The sequence below is a fragment of the Chrysemys picta genome, chromosome 4 (genome assembly GCF_011386835.1).
Source record: "Chrysemys picta bellii isolate R12L10 chromosome 4, ASM1138683v2, whole genome shotgun sequence".
NCBI lineage: Eukaryota > Metazoa > Chordata > Testudines > Emydidae > Chrysemys > Chrysemys picta.
The window spans coordinates 28,662,186-28,684,261 of record NC_088794.1 but is presented as its reverse complement, the minus strand read 5'-3'; the positions used below and the strand labels follow the sequence as shown (position 1 = coordinate 28,684,261).

The 22,076-nt window shown below is 44.3% G+C and overlaps 1 protein-coding gene across 2 annotated transcripts in view; it reads left to right on the top strand.

The window, feature by feature from the left end:
• The first annotated feature begins 521 nt into the window (after positions 1 to 521).
• Positions 522 to 22,076, top strand: part of LOC135982953 (NACHT, LRR and PYD domains-containing protein 3-like) — a 39,267-nt gene continuing 17,712 nt past the window's right edge. The window contains exons 1-7 of one of the 2 annotated variants that reach the window (XM_065591893.1): positions 522 to 783; positions 4,636 to 4,733; positions 5,300 to 5,599; positions 6,593 to 6,788; positions 9,669 to 9,809; positions 11,177 to 12,902; positions 17,636 to 17,725. In XM_065591893.1, coding sequence (XP_065447965.1) covers positions 6,710 to 6,788; positions 9,669 to 9,809; positions 11,177 to 12,902; positions 17,636 to 17,725 — 2,036 coding nt within the window. In that variant the 5' untranslated portion in view covers positions 522 to 783; positions 4,636 to 4,733; positions 5,300 to 5,599; positions 6,593 to 6,709. Of the gene's footprint in view, positions 784 to 4,635; positions 4,734 to 5,299; positions 5,600 to 6,592; positions 6,789 to 9,403; positions 9,810 to 11,176; positions 12,903 to 17,635; positions 17,726 to 22,076 lie in introns of those variants that run through there. The other variant, XM_065591894.1, reaches the window with a different exon arrangement.

The window sequence follows — 22,076 nt, the reverse complement described above, 5'->3', positions numbered from 1 at the left end:
CCCTTCCCCCACCACGTGCTGTGCCAGTCCATATACGGTGAAATGAAAGCAGCGCTCCCATTGGCTGGCTGGCCTGGGAGGCAGGGTCCCTTGTTTGTGTTGGGGTGGGGGGCGGAGCCCACTGGGTGATGGGTCCTATTGCCGATCACAGCCCAACCCCTCCCACCGCTATCATCCCAAGTCCAGCTCCTCCTGCCCAGAGCTCGGAGCTCTGCAGACAGAGCCAGGAGGATGGGACTGTTGTAGGTATGGCTGGGGGTGGGCGCTGACAGCCAGAACTCCTGGGTTCTATCCCGGCTCTGGGAGGGAAGTGGGGTCAACGTGTATAACTAGCCCAAAAGAAACACACTTTGGGCATGTCTACACAGCAGCTGGGAGGTGTCATTCCCCACGTGGGTATTCAGACATGTGCTAGCTCTGCTTGAGCTAGTACCCCAGTACAGTCCTGCCCAAGAACCTGGGTACATATTTGTGTGACTAGCCCAAGCTGCTGTCTATGTTACCACGGCCACATGGCTATTTTAGCACGCTAGCTTGAGCAGAGCTTGTGCTGTCTGTTTACCTGCATTGGGAAGCATGTCCCCAGCTGCCGTGTTGACACATCCTGTATCACAAGCTAATTACCCCCACCCTCCCTTAGTTTCCCTCCACGAGCACAGTCCAAAAGGATCTTGGCAGTGAAATTCACCCCAGTGCAGAAGGAGCACCTTATAGAAAACACAGAAGAGGAACAGAACACTGTAAGATGTTTTCTCCTTTCACAGCTTATCGATAAAAAATGAGGTGAGTTTATTTCAAGGTGAATGAGCAGACAGGAAACAGGGGCAGCTTGTAAATGTGAATGTGGTTTCCATTGCAACAATTGTGAGCTTCCTTTTTTGGGGTGAATTTTAAAAGCCTAATTCAACCTAAACCAGCTCTCTTCAGCAATGCAAGGTAAGCACAGACTGAGTTATATTTCAATTGAACTAAATCATATTAGATACAGCTTTATGAAGAGATTCTAAATCTCTTATTAGGAGAGAAGAGGAGGTCTGAGTTGTTTGTTTTTCTCCTAGAAATAGAGTGGCTGTAATCTCATAATTGTGTCTTTATTTAATCTCCAGGTACGTCTTGTAGTTAAACTTTAAGGAAGAAATTTTTTGCTGTAGTTTGCAGACATCTTTGCAGATCTACATATGGAAAGAGAACATAGAGAACATTGTAGTTCTAATGTAAACATATGGAGGAAGTTAAGTATCAGGGGGTAGCTGTGTTAGTCTGTATCCACAAAAACAACAAGGAGTCCAGTGGCACCTTAAAGACTAACTGATTTATTTGGGCATAAGCTTTCATGGGTAAAAAAACCACTTCTTCAGATGGAGGAAGTTGGCATTGAGAAAAATCACTTAAAGGAGGACTTTAGTCCCTTTGCTGTGCACTTTATTGTTTGAATTCCCTCTCCAAACAAAACTCAGTGACTTTCCCTAAGCAATTGGAGTGTTCTATAATCCCCTCTGCACCATAAACTCTTTAGTAACGTGTTCAGGGGAAACATTTTAAAAAGCTTCTTGTGGAAGTTTTGACCCAACTTTTGTTTTACCTCTCTGGCTAACGAATTGCAGATGCCACAAACGCCCAACTCGCTCACACATTTACAGCAATCTCTCAGACCTAGGTCAATTTCAATGTTTTAAAAAAGGCATTTTAAAGTTTATTTCCCATTGTTGATCATAACTGAAAATGTATGTTCCAGCAAAGGCTGGTGAATAACCTCTCAGCAGCAGCCGCCCTTCTGGGATACAAGGGTTTGTTCCAACTCAGCCGAGGCACTTCACTGCACCAGTGCTCATAATGGCGACTGTGGAGTGCCACAGAGGCGGTAATGGCCGGGGCTTGCTTGATTTCTGACAGGGCTACCTGCCAGTGACCAAACTGCTCTCTTTCACACACTCCTCCAAAAATAACATTTTTTTTTTCAAGTTAGCCCCTGGATCAGAACCATTATTTGGAACCGACGGTGCCCATGTGGCTGCTCCGTATTATCACTGATGGGTAAAGTGCAAAGGACACAACCTGAACCTGCCTCTTGCTGGTGTTTGATGTGAAAACTTGTCTAAAAAGCTTTGCGTGTCAGCCCAGAAAGTCTGGACGTCAGTTAACACTTTCTCCCCCAGAAGTGTAAAGATTTACACAGCGCTGAGATGATTTTCATCAGCCCTGGGGTTTATTTAGCTCTGCTCTCTGCCAGCTCTGCTCTCAAGACACTCAGCCAGTCCCTTCCCCCTGTTTTAAACCCTAGGCAGGCACCGTTCCCTCCCCAGTTTCCCCCTGCTCCCTATCCTTTGTCTATTGCTCCCCTCCACTAATGTGGCCAGTTTCCTTATTACGTATAAGCACTCCATTTGTTTGTTTTCTCTCCTTTTCTGTGGTGGTGAGAGTCTGAGCAGCATGTCAGGGATGCAAGAGGGGACAGAATCTCTCCACAAAAAGAACAGGAGTACTTGTGGCACCTTAGAGACTAACAAATTTATTTGAGCATAAGCTTTTGTGGGCTACAGCCCACTTCATCGGATGCATAGAATGGAACATATAGTGAGGATATATATATATATATACATACAGAGAACATGAAAAGGTGGGAGTTCCCCTACCAACTCTAAGAGGCTAATTAATTAAGATGAGCTATTGTCAGCAGGAGAAAAAAAACCTTTGTAGTGATAATCATGATAGCCCATTTAAGACAGTTTGACAAGAAGGTGTGAGGATACTTAACATGGGGAAATAGATTCAATGTGTGTAATGGCTCAGCCATTCCCAGTCTTTATTTAAGCCTAAGTTTACAGTATCTAGTTTGCATATTAATTAAAGTTCAGCAGTTTCTCGTTGGAGTCTGTTTTTGAAGCTTTTCTGTTGCAAAATTGCCACCTTTAAATCTGGTCCTAATCACATCAGCCACGCCATCAGGGGCTCATTCACCTGCACATCTACCAATGTGATATATGCCGTCATGTGCCAGCAATGCCCCTCTGCCATGTACATTGGCCAAACCAGACAGTCTCTACGCAAAAGAATAAATGGACACAAATCTGAGATCAGGAATCATAACATTCAAAAACCAGTAGGAGAATACTTCAACCTCTCTGGCCACTCAGTAACAGATTTAAAGGTGGCAATTTTGCAACAGAAAGGCTTCAAAAACAGACTCCAATGAGAAACTGTTGAACGTGAATTAATATGCAAACTAGATACTTTCAATTTAGGCTTAAATAAAGACTGGGAATGGCTGAGCCATTACACACATTGAATCTATTTCCCCATATTAAGTAAGCTCACACCTTCTTGTCAAAGTGTCTTAAATGGGCTAACTTGATTATCACTACAAAAGATTTTTTTTTCTCCTGCTGACAATAGCTCATCTTAAGTAATTAGCCTCTTAGAGTTGGTAGGGGAACTCCCACCTTTTCATGTTCTCTGTATGTGTATATATATCTCCTCAATATATGTTCCATTCTATGCATCCGATGAAGTGGGCTGTAGCCCACGAAAGCTTATGCTCAAATAAATTTGTTAGTCTTTAAGGTGCTACAAGTACTCCTGTTCTTTTTATCAGAGGGGTAGCCATGTTAGTCTGGATCTGTAAAAAGCAACAGAGAGTCCTGTGGCACCTTTAAGACTGACAGATGTATTGGAGCATAAGCTTTCATGGGTGAATACCCACTTCATCAAACGCATGTAATGGAAATTTCCAGAGGCAGGTATAAATATGCAGGCAAGAATCAGTCTGGAGGTAATGAGGTTAGTTCAATCAGGGAGGGTGAGGTCCTCTGCTAGCAGTTGAGGTATGAACACCAAGGGAGGAGAAACTGCTTTTGTAGTTAGCTAGCCATTCACAGTCTTTGTTTAATCCTGATCTGATGGTGTCTGATGCTGTATCCTGTTCTTTTTGTGGATACAGACTAACACGGCTGCTACTCTAAATCCAATCTCTCCACAATGCACCTGAGAGATGGACAGAGAGAGAGAGAGTGTGTGAGTGGGGCAGACATGTCCAGAGGTGACATGAGACTTGGCCTTGCCTTAAAATCACCTAAAACACAGGCTTTTGCCCATGGTATTTCAAACTTTTACGGGAGAGGGCCCCTGGAAACCTCACCTCTGGTTACAATATTTGTAGAGTTCCCGCAGCTCCTTCCTCTTTGTGGCCTACAGTCCTGAGATTGTGCAATCTTCTGAACAGACCCCATTTAACCAGTTACATGAGAATATTATTTGTTTGTGTAATTACTGGATGTTTCCTTATAGCTGTTCCTGCAACTTTATGATACCAGTAGGTGCATGGGGCTGTGGCTGCTCTCTGTGCCCTACAGGGCTACGCATGCTATTAATTTTTCAACACAGAAAAAATAAAATAAATGATCCCCATCTTAGCTTAAATCCTCTAATTTGCCATTTGAGATCCTTCCTAATATCCCATGATGAGTGGAGGGAAGTTGCTGACTGACGTCCTTGTGCAGTGACTGGGCAATATGCTGTAGTATGAGGGCTGTTATAAAAATCAAGGAAGCATTGAAGATCAGTTTTAATTGGAGATGTTTTAGTTTCTTTGCTGAGGAAATAGCCATTTGCTCAAAGCTTTTCTGTTCTTCCTCTTAGATTTTTGTTTTGTGCATCTGTGTTTGAGCACTGAGAAAACTGAGAGAAATAAATCAAACAAAGGCCTCCAGATCTACTTTGTAGCTTTCTGGCTAATGGTAAGTTCATCACTCTCTGCATTTTGTGCATTTTGCCTTCAGATGGGCTAATTACAATCTGATGTCATTATAGTTTATCCATTCGATTTATGGGGGCTGATCAGTATGTCATAAATGTTCAAAATACCCCTGAGGCTTTTCAAGCTAGCACTGGTTCTCAGGACACATTTACTCCAGGACTCTGATGCACAGATTCCAGATTGTGCTAGGATATTTTCTGAATTAGGTATCCCCACCCCAGTGTTTGGAAATCCATTCAGATGATAAATACTATTCTAGCACATTTCATCCTAAAACGCCAGCTGGCTTTACAAACGGTAACTAAGCTGCATGACACCCCTGTGAGTTAGAGGAGCACAATTGTCCCCATTTTACAGATAGGGAAACTGAGGCACAGGAAGACAAAACGAGCTATCCAGTGAGTTACTTGTGAGGAAAAGCACTGAGGAGTTATAAGCCCCAGTGACCTGCTCTCACCACTAGGCTACCCTTCTTCCTTCTAGATAGGAATAAGAGTTGTTATTCCATATTAACTATTAATAATGAGACTTTACACTGTATTTTAGTTTTTCCCCTGATACTGGTGATGGAAAACCAAAGCAGAATCAGTGACCTGCTTCAAAGTGCACTTGACAATCTTCTTGAGGAAGACTTCAAAAGATTTAAAGACAAACTATCACATTCTGGCTTTAAGGGAAAAGGTACCATCCCCCGAGGTCGGCTGGAGAAGGCTGACAGGATAGATACTAAGAACATTCTGATGGCAGTCTATGGTGGAGATGCTGCAGTTGATGTAACCATAGAAATTTTAGCTAAGATCAATGTCAGAGGGTCTGCTGCTAACCTCAAAAAAGACAGAGAGAAAGGTAAGAAATCTAATGTTACTCTAAAACCTGGGAGTCTCCCCCAGGGCAGCAGCAACGGGAGCAGAAGGAAAAACAGGATGATGGCAGGAATGACAAATTGTGAATCCCAGCTGGAAATGAGGGGGACTCAAAGCCGAGATGCCCACAGCAGATTTTCTGACCTGAACCCCTCCCTTTTCACCACTCAGCTGGCACAAGGGGAGCAGAGTCAGCCTGTAACTCTCCATCTGAGGAAATCCTCAGTTGGGGGGCATCCCCAGTGGGTGTAGATCCAACAAAGCGGTGCAGAGGGAGTGTCATGGACAGAGAGGTGGGGAGGAGGAGTAACTAGAGTGCATCCCCAGCTGGGGGACTGTCCTTTGGGGACCATTGGGAGCTGGCAAGTTAGAACAGGTCCCAGGCTGCTGTAACCTGTGCTGCACCTGGGACATAGAATCAAGGATGAGTAATTGGAAACTGATCACAGCAGAGAGTCTGGCCCAGTAGATTCTCACCAAACAGCTGACTGGCCCCAGGAGACCCTTCTGGAATTCCAAGCAGGAACTTTATCTTCGAGGTTATTTTTCACTGAAAACAAGCAAAACAAATCCAGTGCAATACAAACAGCCAAGGACCAGCAAACCTGGAGAGCTGCAGTTCCAAAGTCCCTCAGCTGCTTTTCAGTGTCCCACATGAGTGTAAGAGCCAGTGCCTATGGGGATCCATTCTTTAGTTAGACCCCATATGCTCTCCTGTTCCTCTCACCCACAGTGACAGTGGAGCTCAGCTGGGTTGGTTCTGCCCGGGGTCCCTGGGATGGAACGCTCCAGGGCTGGCAGTGGGGCTCTCCCTAGAGTCCTTTGGCATTCACTGCCCTGGACAGTCCCCCAGGGTATGAGTTTAGTATCCCCCAGAGCACAATGCAGGCAGCATTTATTTGTTGTTGACTATGAGCTCTGTTAAGAAGGCACGTCCTTGTGAAGTGACTGGGCAATCTCTCAGTTTGTATTTAAGTCTTTTAATCTCACAATCTGATGATGATGGAAAACCTAACATCCCCCGTGGTGAGCTAGAGAAAGACAATGTGTTAGATGTGCCTCAAACCTGTTAGAATGCTGTGAGGAACATGTGATGGATGTAACCCCAGAAATCCTCAATCAGATCGACCTGAGACAGTCTGCTGCTAAGGTCATGGAGGAAACAAAGACGGGTAAAGAATCTAAAGTTGCCATGACTCCTGGGAAGCTCTTCTTCAGTATTCCCCCTCCCACCAACCCCCCTACAAAGATACAGCAGAAGCAGGAACAGCTGCAGTCGGTTAATAGTACCGAGTAGGTTCCAAGACACAAGGGAAAGCCAGTGAGAGCCAGAGTGATTCAAAGCAGGCCCACAGGATTTTCCGAGTGTGCATGTGAAATTAGATGTTCTGGAAACATACAAGTTGCTATATGGATACTGGTTTTAGATTGGATCTTAGTGGAGAAACTGAGAATGAGAAATGGGGGTGAGAGCAAGTGATCTGGGGCACTGGCAGTACAGGACCAGACTCCTCTGTGTTCTACTCCTTTGCCTGGTGCGATGGCACAAGAAGTGTAGCAGAAAGCGGAAGGGGAATCCCCAGCTAGCACAGAGGCTGCTCCTGTGTCACCATCTCGTGCAGTCCCTAGCACAGCAGGTGTGGAACGAGCACAATTCCTGCAGCTCTACTGACCCCTCGGGATCACAGCTGGCTGGTGTAATTTAGAAAAACCCTCAAGCTCAGACCATTTGAGAACTAGCCCCAGCCTCAGAATCAGGGAGCTGCAATCTCAGGGGAGGGAGAGGAGAACAGCCAGAAACTGCTATGGCTGCAGATATGATGCACAGCAAAGCACCTGCCCCTAAAGTGAGATCTCGTGTCTTTTTGTTCCTGTTAGTTGTAGTTTCTAAAACTTTTTCCCGTGAGGACAGCCTTTAAACCTCAAACCCATCACGAGGGGTGAAAGGATGAAGCAGCTGTCAGCATTTCTGTAGCAAGAGGCTGAAGGGACCTTAATACACCCAGTGTGCTTTAACAACAGAATTACATGGATCTGTTTGAGATGTACCTACAGGCTAACCCTTCCCATAGCCCGAAGGTCAGCTCTGTGCATGCTGCTGCATTTGTGGTGGGCATGGGATCCATGGAGAGGGGGAGATGAGCTAGGGCAGAAAGCTGAGGAGTAGGAGTAAGGCCAGAGCAAGGCCAGGGTGGGATGTGGAAGGGAATGTGTTTTCCCCACCAAGTCCAATTGGACACGTCACTAACTGACCTGGGGCTGTATGGGCTGTTTATTAGAGCAATTAGGACCCTGCCTCCTCCCTCCACACCTGCATAAATGCCAGGTCCAATCTAGCCCTGTCCATGCAGGGGGAACCCTGGGACAATGTGACTCCATTGGAGCTGTGCTGCCAGGGAATGGGGGGGCAGGACAGGGTGGGAGGGCACAGGGCACGTCTCAGAGAGATTTTTGCAACATCATCATCATTGGGCCTCCTTGGGCCAGCATGACACCTCTTGAATGGAGATACAGGAATTCTTTGCGGTGACAGCAGCAGCAGCAGAGAACTCTGATTTTGCTGGAAGAGGGAAACTGCTAAGGGACAAATATTAACTATTGCTTACATTTGTGAAGCTTTGACCTTTTACATCATTGTAACAACAAAAATATTGAAAAAACGTAATAGATAAATTAGGTGACAATGGCATTTGAATATCCAATGTTTTGTGAATTCTTGAATCAAAGAAATGCTTTGGAGAGACTGGAACAAATGCTTTTAGGCTCAGAAAACTTTTGTCAGCCTTGCTCCTGGCCAGCAATGATCAGAGAGACATTCAGTCCTTTATTCCCAGCAACCACAATCTTCATGAGCTCCCTGGCATGCATGGGAAGTGTGACCAACAGAGTACAGCAAATTGTCAATAGAAAATTGGGTTTTTGTCAAACAGGGTTTTTTCTTTTTTTGGTGAAAATTATCTGCTTTCTATGGGAAAAAACTTTTCATATGAAAACAGAAAAAAATTGGTTGTGAAATGCTGCTGGAGTGCTGTATGGGAGTCATAGTTCAGGTGTCTCATGACCCCTTTCTTCTGTATGGGCAGGGCTCCCTCTCTGGACTGTATCTCTGATGATGCTCCATGGTAGCTCGGCAAGAGAGAAAACCGTGGTGCATCATGGAAGATGAAGTCAAGCTAGGGATCTTGGCCCCTAGAAGAGAATGGGAGCATGGGGGAACAAACCACAATTCCCATAACACATTGCAGCAGCATTTTTTTAATCAAAATTTTGGTTTTCAGCCGAAACTTTTTGGCTTTCAAGGTTTTGTTTTGTTTTGTTTTTTCTACCAAAAACTCAACAATTTCCCAGGGGAGGGAGAATTTCTAACCAGCTCTAATATTCTCCCATGTGTGCTGCTCCTGCTCAGCAGTCTGATGTGGAGGGGAACAGGGTCAGGGCTCTACCTCCTCTCTGCTTCTCACTGCCCCTTTGGGGTGCTGGGTTTCCCCAAGGATACAGTTCCCATGCTCCTCTGAGAGCAGATACTGCAATTATCCCCAATTCTTGTGTGGGAATTACAAGGGTGTGCAATTAGAACCATGTTTTCTCCCTCCACATCTCCATAAACAGCAGGTACAATCTAGCCCTGTTATAACAATAGCGTAAGTGACACTGTAGTTACGGGTGAGGTGGTAATTCCACGATAAACCCCTGGATAGGATTTTCTAACTTGTGCATGTAAAGCAGCAGGGCAGATTGGCAGTGACTTGGGTTTTTTCTCTCCTTTCCTTTGCAGTGTGTGGGTGAAGGTTGCTAGCCAGGATTATCTGGGTAGATCTCACTTAATCATTTCCCTGCCATTGTGGAGGGGCTCAGGCACTGGTGCATCTCGGTCCCTCCTATCCTCTGCCTGGGACACATAATAATCTAGTCTCCTGTGGACTGTAATACTTTGGTCTCATTTTGGTTGTTGGGTTTAGTGTTCAGGGGCTGGGGGGTATTGAATGGAGGTCAGGTGGTTCCCTTCTGGCCTTAAACGCGATGGTATTATTGCAATTAATCTCCTTTGTTAGTTTCGCCACAGGAAAAGGTGAAAACATCAAAAATTGAAGAAGAAACAAGAGGGAATGACAGACAAGGGGATCTGGGACCCTGTGCAGAGATACATCACGCCAAGGAGCAGGGAGTTGATAATTTGTCTCTGAAAGGCTTTGGTAAGACTGTACTTAGAATACTGCAACCACCTCTTAGTCCAATTATGATAGAAAGATACATCTCAAACAAGGGGAACTCAGAGAACAACAATAAATGTAATTAAAGGACTGTACTGAGCTACAAAGAAAGAACAAGTACACAACTGTTATGGCCAAAATATTAAAGAGGGACAAATCCCACACTGACACAGGCAGGACTCCTTCCTATGAAGAAGCCATTTGCTGTGCACTTATTGGGTCAATTTGCACTGTATTAAGAATTATGTCTGATGACCATTTGTAGAAATGGTCCACTGATAAATCATTTAATGCATTTTGGTTGGTCTATTTGCTTGTACTCAGGCTCGAACACATTTTTGTTTTTCTGAAGTGTGCTCATATGGTCTGGCCTTATGCACGCAGCCTGTAAACTGGTTTAATAGTGCCCATGGTTTAAAACATTTTAAAGGATGTTTTAACACTCTTAACATAGCATTCTGAAATGCTGCTGGAATGCTCTATTTGAGTCATAGTTCATGTGCCTAATGACCCCTTTCTTCTCTATGGGCCAGGCTCCCTTTCTGGACTACATCTCCCATGATGAAGTCAAGCTAGGGTTCTTGGACCATAGAGGAGAAAGGGCCTTCATAAGCAAGTCAGCTGTCCACTGAAACACTGGCACTCTACTTCCCATACTGCACTACTCAGGATTAGAGATGGGGGCCCCAACTAAATACCAGTGTCCAAATCCTGTCCTTCAGTGGTTGGAGTGGCAGTATCAAGGAATGGGGGTGAAGCAGAGAAGGGTATCTAGAGGTGAGAAAAACAGAAAGGGATTAAAAGAGCTAGCAAACAGGAGAGAAGAGAAAACATAACCAGGAAGCAAGAAGAGAAGTAGTTAGAAATAACAAAAGAAGACAAACGGTACTTACTGGGGAGAAAGGGAGGAGAATAGAAAAAATCAGACAAAACTAAAAGAAAAAATCAGAAGGAACAACAACAACAAAAGAATGAGCTAAATTATCCTTATTCAGAAAAGCACTTGAGCAAATTCTTAACTTTAAGCGCATGCTCAAATTTCATTTATTGTAAGGGGACTTCAATCTGTGCTTAAGGGAATTGCTGAATCAGAACCAAGGTGAGAGATGATCATGTACAAAATAATTAAACGATAAAAGACAAGAGACTAATTTTAATATGTAAAATTCAAGCAAAATGTCAAGTCACATGATGGTGGGAATGCTGGGAGACCAGAAAGAATAGAATGTCACCAATATCTTGTCCTGTCCAACCTTTGGATATAACCGATGAATGGCAGTTCAAATGACCTTTGTTTGAACAACTGTACTCAGTATGTCTAATGCTTCATGCCATTTTCATTGAATTAGATTATCAGAAAAAATATAGAGAACATATACAAGAAGAATACCAAGTAATAGAAGATAAGAATGCTCGCATGGGTGAACATGTAAGTCTAGACAAAAGATACACAGAACTGCTTATTGTAAAGGAACATCGGCAGCGGGAGGAGAAAGAACATGAAATAATCACCAGAGGAAGGAAACACACAGAACTGATGGCTCACCAGACCAGTCTCACTAAGATTAATGTTTTATTTGACCCTAGTAGAAATCAACAAAACCCAAAAACTGTTGTGCTGCAGGGAGCTGCTGGAATTGGGAAAACAATGACCGCAAGAAAGATCATGTTGGACTGGGCAGCTGGAAAACTCTATCAGAAAAAGTTTGATTATGTTTTCTATATAAATTGTAGAAAGATAAATCATGTTACTGAAGAGCAAAGTGTTGCTGATTTGGTTTTAGACAATTGTCCTAATGGAGAAGGACCAATTAAAGAAATCTTTGAGAAGCCAGAAAAACTCCTATTTCTAATAGATGGTTTTGATGAATTGAGTTCTTTGCTAGACATTGAAGTTAGACTGTGCACTGACCCATTTGAGAAGAAGCCAGTGAAAACTGTACTGCGCAGCTTATTGAGAAAGAAAGTTCTTCAAAAATCCTTCTTACTGATCACTACAAGACCAACTGCTCTGGAGAAACTAAAGGAGAATTTGAAATTTCCATGTTATGCAGAGATAATGGGATTTTCTGGAGAAGAAAGGAAAGAATATTTCTATAAATTCTTTTGTGATGAAAAGAAAGCAACACAAGCCTTTAATTTTGTCAAAGAAAATGAAATGCTCTTCACCATGTGCTTTGTCCCCATTGTGTGTTGGATCATCTGCACGGTTATGAAGCAACAGATGGAAAAAAGGGAAGATCTTTCACAAACTTCAAAAACAACCACCTCAGTATATTTGCTCTTTCTGTCCACTCTGCTAACTGATCATTTTGTTGACTCAATACAGCAGCCTAAAACTACTCTGTGGAACCTTTGCTCGTTGGCTGCAGATGGAATTTTAGAACGAAAAATACTGTTTGAAGAAGGTGACCTGAAGAAACACAATTTATCTTTGTCTAAGATTCAGTCTCTCTTTCTGAATAAAAATATTTTTCAGAAAGATACAGAATGTGAAAGTGTCTACAGCTTCATTCACTTGAGTTTCCAAGAGTTTTTTGCAGCTCTCTTCTATGTGCTAGAGGAAGATGAAGAGACAATGACACAATCTTTGTCTTCTAAGAAAGATGTGAACAACTTGCTAAAAATTTATGGACCATCTAAAAATAATTATTTGATGTTAACAGTACGTTTCTTGTTTGGTCTCTTAAATAAAGAGAGACGAAATGACATAGAGAAAATGTTAAATTTTAAAACATCTAAAATAAAGCTGGATTTGTTGAAGTGGTTTGAAGCAGAAGCTAAAAACATCTCCCTTCTGCCTTACAAGACCTATGGGGAACTACGTGACCAGTTTGAGTTGTTTCACTGTTTGTATGAGAGTCAGGAAGAAGAGTTTGTGAAAAGCGCAATGGATAATTTCCAAGAAATTAGATTGGAACACATCAGGCTTACAACAATGGATGAAATTGCTCTTTCATTTTGTGTAAAGAACTGTTGTAGTAAGCAGTCACTTTACCTGTGTAATTGTACTCTTGGGATTGGAGAACGAGAAGAAGGATGGATAGCAAAGCTACGGAAATGGTTATTTCCTCTGTAAGTATCACAGTTTATTTAATGACAGGTTTCAGAGTAGCAGCCGTGTTAGTCTGTATCCGCAAAAAGAACAGGAGTATTTGTGGCACCTTTATTTAATATTAATCAGTAAATCCTTAGAGTGACATCTCATCGTATCACCATTATAATGCCCCATTTTTTCAATGGATTATAAGATATTTGCAGATTTGTCTTGGTCTTTTCCTGTAAAATGAGGTTAAACTGTCCCTCTGGGCCTGGTCGGGTCGAGGTAGCTGAGTCAGAAAACCTCAGGATTGAAGGTTAGGCAGGAATAGGGAAGCGAGGGTTAAGCAGAAGGACCCAGAAACAGCTGGGACCAATTAGCTTCCTGGGAAACTAGCTTGGATCAGATAGATGGATGAGGAAGTTAGCTGCTCTGGGCTGGAGTGTTTAGCTAAGTACCTGTCTGCATTGAAGGAGCTGGACACCAGAACTGGAGCAAACATTTTAGCTTTGCCAGTTTTACCAGTGCTGTATAGAGGAGAAATGTAACCTCCTTGTTCCTATTATATATACTCCTGTTTATACATCCAATGATCCCATTAGCCCTTTCAGCCGCAGCATTGCACTGGGAGATCATGGTCAATTGGTTCTCCATCATAACTCCAAGTCCTTTTCAGAGTCACTGCTTTCAAAACTACAGTTCCATATTATAAGTATGCCCATATTCTTTACTCCTTCCATTTGACCTGTCAAAAGGCATGGTGTTTGTGTGGACCAGTTTACCTAGAGATCCAGAGAGCTCAATATAAGTGACCTGTCCTGTCCTACAGCCTAGTCACAGTAGCAAATGAGTTAGACCTGCCCAGGTCCTTGAGCACCTGAATAGGAAAAGGTATAAGGGCTGGAAGCTGGGTCTGCAGAGCCTGGGACAACTGATATTCCCACAGTGCCATCAGGAGGCCATGCAGAGGCTCAGTTCTATGGAGAATAGGTGCTGCAGGAAGTACTGCCCAAGAGATCCAGAGTGAGGTACCGTGTGGCCCTCTGATTGGCCAAGTGCACTATTTAACCCCAGGGGTTGCCCCAGGAAGCTGTCTGGGCTGCCACACAGAATTTGGCCTGCTGCAGTGCCAGACTTTGCTTGGTCTCCTGATCTCTGGCCTCTGACTCTAGCCTGATTCTGACCCTGACCCTTGCCTACAGAACCTGGCTCTTGTGATTCATCCAACTCCTGCCTAGCAACTACTGTCCCTAGAGAGCAGATCTCAGCCCAGCTGTGACCACTAGGCCAGACCACCTACGTCCCAGTCCCTCACAGCCACAAACAATTCAGAAGATTCTCAAATGGAAGCTGACTGTAGCTCAGCTCCTGCTGCTCCTGGACTCTGCACTGGCACCAAGCTAGCTCCCTGAAGCCCTTAAGCAATCAACCCTTGTTCCCTCTCCACTAGCCTTAGCATCTTCCCGAAGGCTACAAGCCAAGCCATGCTGTTTCCTGCACTGCCCAGTTACTGGCCATGTCACGGGTGTTCCCCAGCCATTAGTCAACATCTTACAATACAGCTCCACCTTGCTGCTGATGGCAGTAGTGCTTCTGCATTCTCCCTCCTGGAGAGGAGAGAAATCGCTCTGTGTATGGGCTCTGCTGGGCAGTATCCTTAATTCCTTCTCTGTAATGTGTGCAGCACGCAACTGCGAGATGTCTCCTGCCCACTCCCTTCCCTCATCTTAGTTATGGGACAATGGGAAAGGGGCATTATTTGGGATAGTCTCCTCCTGCATAGATCCTACTCCTGAGTCAGGGCAGGTGCTGGCAGCAATGAGCAATTCACAGGCTGCTGTCACTACTACAAAGCTTTAGGGTCTTTCCAGTGCTGCTCTGACCTGAGGATCCAAAGATCCACCAAATAGCGCATTAACTCACTCCAGCTGCTAATGGATCCAAGAGGCCAAAACTACAGACAAGGATCAGTGTAGTATATGGGAATCTGTGTCCCACCCACTGGGTCCTGGTAACTAGATCTGGAAGAAAAGTTTTTTTTCTGATGAAAAATGCTCTGTTTGTAAAACTGAAATTTTCCATGGGGATTTTAGTTTTGTCAAAAAAAAAAAAAAAGATTTTATTTTGAGGAAATATAAAGTGGCTGCCTCCCTGAAAGGCTCTTGTGAGTTTCATTTTCTGTTAGTGAAATCAACAAAAGCTTTCCCAGAGGGCTGCTTTGGCAGTGTGCAGGGTTGTTCTGCCACCCCCTAGCTCTGGGGCAGAGACCTGCAATGCATCCCCACCTCTCACCTAGCTTTGGGGGATGGACAGGCCTGTTGTTTTGATGTTTTATCCTGATTTGGGGCGAAAAATTGTCTGAAAAAGTGAAATTTTCCATGGAAAGGTCTACCCTTTTTTTTCATCCAGTGCTACTGGTAACAGCTGTGTGTGTGGAAGGGGATTGCAAAATCTCTGTGCCACTAGAGATGAGTCCCCTTGACTCCAAATTAGGTCCATTAGCCTGAAAGCATCAGCATCATCTTCATGATTCTTCCCATGCCATCAGGGCAGAAGGCAGACATTGAACAATGCCAATCCTCCCTGTGCTGGGCTTCTTTTCCATGTCTTTTATATTCAGCTGTAATAATTCCACTTCAGTCTTTATTGAGCTACAGAATGTGCCTCTAGGTCAGTCTCTCTGTCACTTGCCCTGGAGTCGACAAAGAGAGGCTTATTTTGGAAGCCTCCTATGAACATTCTTAAAAGAAGCCCCAAGTGTGTCTCTTTTTCCATATTGTATTGTTGTACAGTAGGTAGCTGTGCCCATTCTAGGACCTGTTCACTACTTATTCTGTCCATCTCTTTTATGTTGAATAGTCTATTCAGACACTAGCAATGAACTCTGTTTAATTTCCATTGAATGGACTTCCATATTGATGGATTTCAGTTTTGATAATTTTGCTAATCACATTGGACTTCCATATTGTTGGTATTGATGGAAATACAGCACTCGCTTCACCTATTCTGGGCTTTACATGAAACACAATCACCATTATCATGAATGAGGCTGCCAAGATAAGTACATTTATTCCGTTTTTCAAGGCTTCATTTCTCAAATAGATAAAACTATTGGTACATACATTTATTTTGATAACTTCTGTTTTTAACTGATTAATAATAAGACCTAATTGCTTGGCAGAATTTGCAAGACCTGTCTTTCACTGCATATCTTCAACTCATTTATTTATAAGAAAAATGTCACCTGCAAAGTCAAGGTCTCCAAGCTCCCCATGTATCCACACACTGCCCATTTCCGTACTGACAGTCAGTCAAAGTCAATAGCAACTCCAAAAAAAAAAAGAGGCACAAGATACAACCTTGCCTGACACCAGAATTAACATTAAACCAGTCTGCTAACTCTTGGTTTATCTTTATTGTGCACAGAGCATTCTGACACAAATTTATAATAATTTGAATGATTTTGTCTGCCACTTGGGTTCCCTATTTACACTGTCAAATGTCTTTTGGGAACAATACTCAAGCCTAATGGCAACTGCCATTTATTATTTGGTTCTAAAGCAGGGGTGGCCAACCTGAGCCTGAGAAGGGGCCAGAATTTACCAATGTACATTGCCAAAAAGCTACAGTAATATGTCAGCAGCCCTCCATCACCCTCACCCCCTGCTCCCAGTGCCTCCCGCCCACTGGCAGCCCCTCCAATTAGCGCCTCCCCCTCCCTCCCCACACCTCCCAATCAGCTGTTTTGTGGCGTGCAGGAGGCTCAGAGGGGGAGGAGCGAGGTCACAGTAGGCTCAGGGGAAGGGATGGAGTGGGGGCAGAGATTGTGGCAGAGCCAGGGGTTGAGCAGTGAGCACCCCCCTGCACATTGGAAAGTTGGCATCTGAAGCTCCAGCCCCAGAGTCGGTGCCTATACAAGGAGCCTCATATTAACTTCTGAAGAGCCGCATGTGGCTCCGGAGCCACAGGTTGGCCACCCCTGTTCTACGGTCTACACAATTTCTACCTGGCCAAAAACCAGCTTACCGTTCTCTAAATCTGCTATATATGGCTTTTAAAGCTTGTCTACAGGAAGACATCCAGGAAAGTTAATTTGAATGAACTAAAGACATAAATTTGAAGTGGATTAATTATACTATGTTAAATCCCTGCGGGGATGCTGCTATGCAGAATTAAAGTGGCCTTAATTAGGTTTAGTTTAATTCACTTCCAAAAGCCATTTAAATTCTGAATAACAGTGTCCACACAGGGATTTAATGTGGTTTAATTTAGCCACTTCAAATTCACACTTTTAGTTAATTCTGATTTAGGATGATTGCACAGAAAACTTTCCCTGGGCCTGAAAGAAGTGTATTCTTGTGCCATTTGTCACAATCACTCAAATCTTCTTTGTAAGGGGGTTTGATTAAGAACCCTCTTTCCCATTCTTCTGGGATATATTCCTTCTCCCTTGCCAAACTGAAAAGGCATAGCAGGATTTTCACTGAAAGAAGCAGCTCACCCATAACCCTCTTTTATATGGTCGGGCCACTAGATGGAGCAAATGCTACACAGGATTATTGTGGGTTACGCCACTCTTAGGCATGAATAACTAACATGACACCAGAACAATGGACTGTGGAGTCTTCATATGCTTCCCTTTGTTTTCTTTTTAAAGAGGATAATAAATGTCTGCTGTGGAATAAAACCTACCCCATCATCTTCGGGAAAAGCGATGGGAAATCTGCATTTAGGAAATGATATTTAAAACTCGCATTCTCTCTTCTAGGAACCCACTGATGAAAGATCCAAGAACTTCAGCTGCATACGCATTGTTGCAAGGACTGAAGGATCCAAACTGTAAACTAAAGACCATATCGTAAGCAAACTCCTCTCTTACAGCCCTTTTGTTACTGCTGCTATACCAGGAGTTTGGCAGCAATGCATTTCTGCACATTGCCTGGTAAACTCTATATTCTGTTTGAAATGTATCTCTGAGCTGCAAATCATAGTAAACATCTAAAGAATCAACTCCATGAAAACACTAAACTAACCGTGTGGCAAACCCTTGTCTCTGCCCCCACCCAGTAAGTAGGCCAGGTGCTGGGCTGATGCACAAGGTGGAGGACTCCTCCTCACCCAGGGCAGAGAGCGACGGTGGAATTTCTTCACAGAAACTAATTCATCCTAATGCTAATGGTGAGAGAGAGAGAGAGAGAGAGAGAGAGAGAGACCCACCCTCTGCAGAGCATCTCACACATCTCACTACCCCTGCACAGAGGAATAAAGGGTTGCTCTGTGGCCATTGAGAAAGGTGCTGGATTTGCCCAAATGTTCTCTTCCTTAAATTGTCTCCTGGGGACAGTGGGGTGATTGTTGAATGTGCAGAGACTTGGGACACTAGGGTAAGTGACCTAGTGACCTTCATTTCCTGCTAGCTGAGAACTTGTATGCAGCTCACGTATGGCCCCCTAGTAGCCTGTCTAAACTATGGCTCTGTGCAGGTACTACAAATGCTACAGTTCTTACTTAGGGCTTAATGTACAGTGAGTTGGGGAACCGAGCACCCAACTGGCTGTGTGGGACCTGCTGCTGCACACTAAATTTCCTTAGCACACTTTGACCCTCCCACTCAAGATTGTCCTGTTATTTATTTTAATGTCTTTCCAATGTGATACGTGTTTTGTCCTTTACTGAACAAAAGTTAATCACACTTGCTCTGTTTTTGCTTTTCATTTCATCCCCACCTCTGTCTGTTCTGTCCTCTCTCAGGACCAGCCCAGCTGTGCGTCCTTCTAAGCCACTTGACACCCTTCCGCCCCATTCCCCTGAACATCCTACTGTGTGCCAAGGGAACAGTGACCTAGGAGAAGACAAGGCACTACAAGTGGGCATAACAAACAGATCGCGGGTAGGGGAACAGAAAGGGAAGGGGGCGGGAAAGAGAGGAGAAGGATAAATTACAGTCACAATTACTAATCAATCATGTCCATATTTTTCATGTTTCTGAAGGTAAGGTAGACAAGTATTTTGTAGGAAGGGTATATTGTTTTCTAGGCAAAACACTGTAAATCATCAAGATTATTCTTTTATGAATTCTGGTGTGAGAATGCTGCTAGAATCTGATCCTGTAATACTGTCGTCATGTGATTAGTCTCCGGGAAGTAAAGGGGACACAGCTTTACTTAGTAATTAATTATTTAGTAGGAAGGGCTATTTGTGTGAGGCAGGATCAGGCCCCTGTTAGCAGGCCTGTATTTCCTGAAGTGTTGTTAAACTGTCCTGTCTCCCTAGTGTAACTGTACTGTGAAGTTTTATCCATAGTTTTTAGTCCTCCAGAATTAAATGTTAGGCTCCCTAGAAGTGGGAGAAGGCTCCTGCTCTCTGATAGGCTTGGGATGGGTGCATCAAAAGAAATCTCTGGGGGGTCTGGCTGCCTCAGCTGTAAACCTCTGGATTGACCAGATGGTCAGAGCTCCTCCAGACCAGATCACATGCTTCACTGATTCTGTGCCTGTATTGCCTCAACATGCCCATAATGCTGCTTGCAGCTCTGCATTCAGATATCATAGAATCATAGAATATCAGGGTTGTAAGGGACCTCAGGAGGTCATCTAGTCCAACCCCCTGCTCAAAGCAGGACCAATTCCCAGCTAAATCATCCCAGCCAGGGCTTTGTCGAGCCGAGCCTTAAAAACCTCCAAGGAAGGAGATTCCATCACCTCCCTAGGTAACGCATTCCAGTGCTTCACCACCCTCCTAGTGAAATAGTGTTTCCTAATATCCAACATAGACTTCCCCCACTGCAACGTGAGACCATTGCTCCTTGTTCTGTCATCTGCCACCACTGAGAACAGCCAAGCTCCATCCTCTTTGGAACCCCTCTTCAGGTAGTTGAAAGCAGCTATCAAATCCCCCCTCATTCTTCTCTTCTGGAGACTAAACAATCCCAGTTCCCTCAGCCTCTCCTCATAAGTCATGTGCTCCAGACCCCTAATCATTTTTGTTGCCCTCCGCTGGACTCTTTCCAATTTTTCCACATCCTTCTTGTAGTGTGGGGCCCAAAACTGGACACTGTACTCCAGATGAGGCCTCACCAATGTTGAATAAAGGGGAACGATAACGTTCCTCGATCTGCTGGCAATGTCCCTACTTATACAGCCCAAAATGTTGTTAGCCTTCTTGGCAACAAGAGCACACTGTTGACTCATATCCAGCTTCTCGTCCACTGTGACCCCTAGGTCCTTTTCTGCAGAACTGCTACCTAGCCATTCGGTCCCTAGTCTGTAGCAGTGCATAGGATTCTTCCGTCCTAAGTGCAGGACTCTGCACTTGTCCTTGTTGAACCTCATCAGTTTTTTTTGGCCCAATCCTCTAATTTGTCTAGGTCCCTCTATATCCGATCCCTACGCTCCAGTGTATCTACCATGCCTCCCAGTTTAGTGTCATCTGCAAACTTGCTGAGAGTGCAGTCCACACTATCCTCCAGATCATTAATAAAGATATTAAACAAAACCGGCCCCAGGACCGACCCTTGGGGCACTCCGCTTGAAACCGGCTGCCAACTAGACATGGAGCCATTGATCACTACCCGTTGAGCCCGACGATTTAGCCAGCTTTCTATCCACCTTACAGTCCATTCATCCAGCCATACTTCTTTAACTTGGCGGCAAGAATACTGTGGGAAACCGTATCAAAAGCTTTGCTAAAGTCAAGGAATAACACATCCACTGCTTTCCCCTCATCCACAGAGCCAGTTATCTCATCATAGAAGGCAATTAGGTTAGTCAGGCATGACTTCCCCTTGGTGAATCCATGCTGATTGTTCCTGATCACTTTCCTCTCCTCTAAGTGTTTCATAATTGATTCCTTGCGGACCTGTTCCATGATTTTTCCAGGGACTGAGGTGAGGCTGACTGGCCTGTAGTTCCCCGGATCCTCCTTCTTCCCTTTTTTAAAGATGGGCACTACATTAGCCTTTTTCCAGTCATCCGGGACCTCCCCTGATCACCATGAGTTTTCAAAAATAATGGCCAATGGCTCTGCAATCTCATCCGCCAACTCTTTTAGCACCCTTGGATGCAGCGCATCCGGCCCCATGGACTTGTGCACGTCCAGTTTTTCTAAATAGTCCCGAACCACTTCTTTCTCCACAGAGGGCTGGTCACCTTCTCCCCATACTGTGCTACCCAGTGCAGCAGTCTGGGAGCTGACCTTGTTCATGAAGACAGAGGCAAAAAAATCATTGAGTACATTAGCTTTTTCCACATCCTCGGTCACTAGGTTGCCTCCCTCATTCAGTAAGGGGCCCACACTTTCCTTGACTTTCTTCTTGTTGCTAACATACCTGAAGAAACCCTTCTTGTTACTTTTAACATCTCTTGCTAGCTGCAACTCCAAGTGTGATTTGGCCTTCCTGATTTCACTCCTACATGCGTGAGCAATATTTTTGTACTCCTCCCTGGTCATTTATCCAATCTTCCACTTCTTGTAAGCTTCTTTTTTGCGTTTAAGATCAGCAAGGATTTCACTGTTTAGCCAAGCTGGTCGCCTGCCATATTTACTATTCTTTCTACACATCGGGATGGTTTGTTCCTGCAACCGCAATAAGGATTCTTTAAAATACAGCCAGCTCTCCTGGACCCCTTTGCCCTTCATGTTATTCTCCCAGGGGATCCTGCCCATCTGTTCCCTGAGGAAGTCAAAGTCTGCTTTTCTAAAGTCCAGGGTCCGTATTCTGCTCCTCTCCTTTCTTCCTTGTGTCAGGATCCTGAACTCGACCATCTCATGGTCACTGCCTCCCAGGTTCCCATCCACTTTTGCTTCCCCTACTAATTCTTCCCTGTTTGTGAGCAGCAGGTCAAGAAAAGCTCTGCCCCTAGTTGGTTCCTCTAGCACTTGCACCAGGAAATTGTCCCCTACACTTTCCAAAAACTTCCTGGATTGTGTGTGCACCGCTGTATTGCTCTCCCAGCAGATATCAGGGTGATTAAAGTCTCCCATGAGAACCAGGGCCTGCGATCTAGCAACTTCTGTTAGTTGCCGGAAGAAAGCCTCGTCCACCTCATCCCCCCGGTCTGGTGGTCTATAGCAGACTCCGACCATGACATCACCCTTGTTGCTCACACTTCTCAACTTTATCCAGAGAGTCTCAGGTTTTTCTGCAGTTTCATACCGGAGCTCTGAGCAGTCATACTCCTCTCTTACATACAAAGCAACTCCCCCGCCTT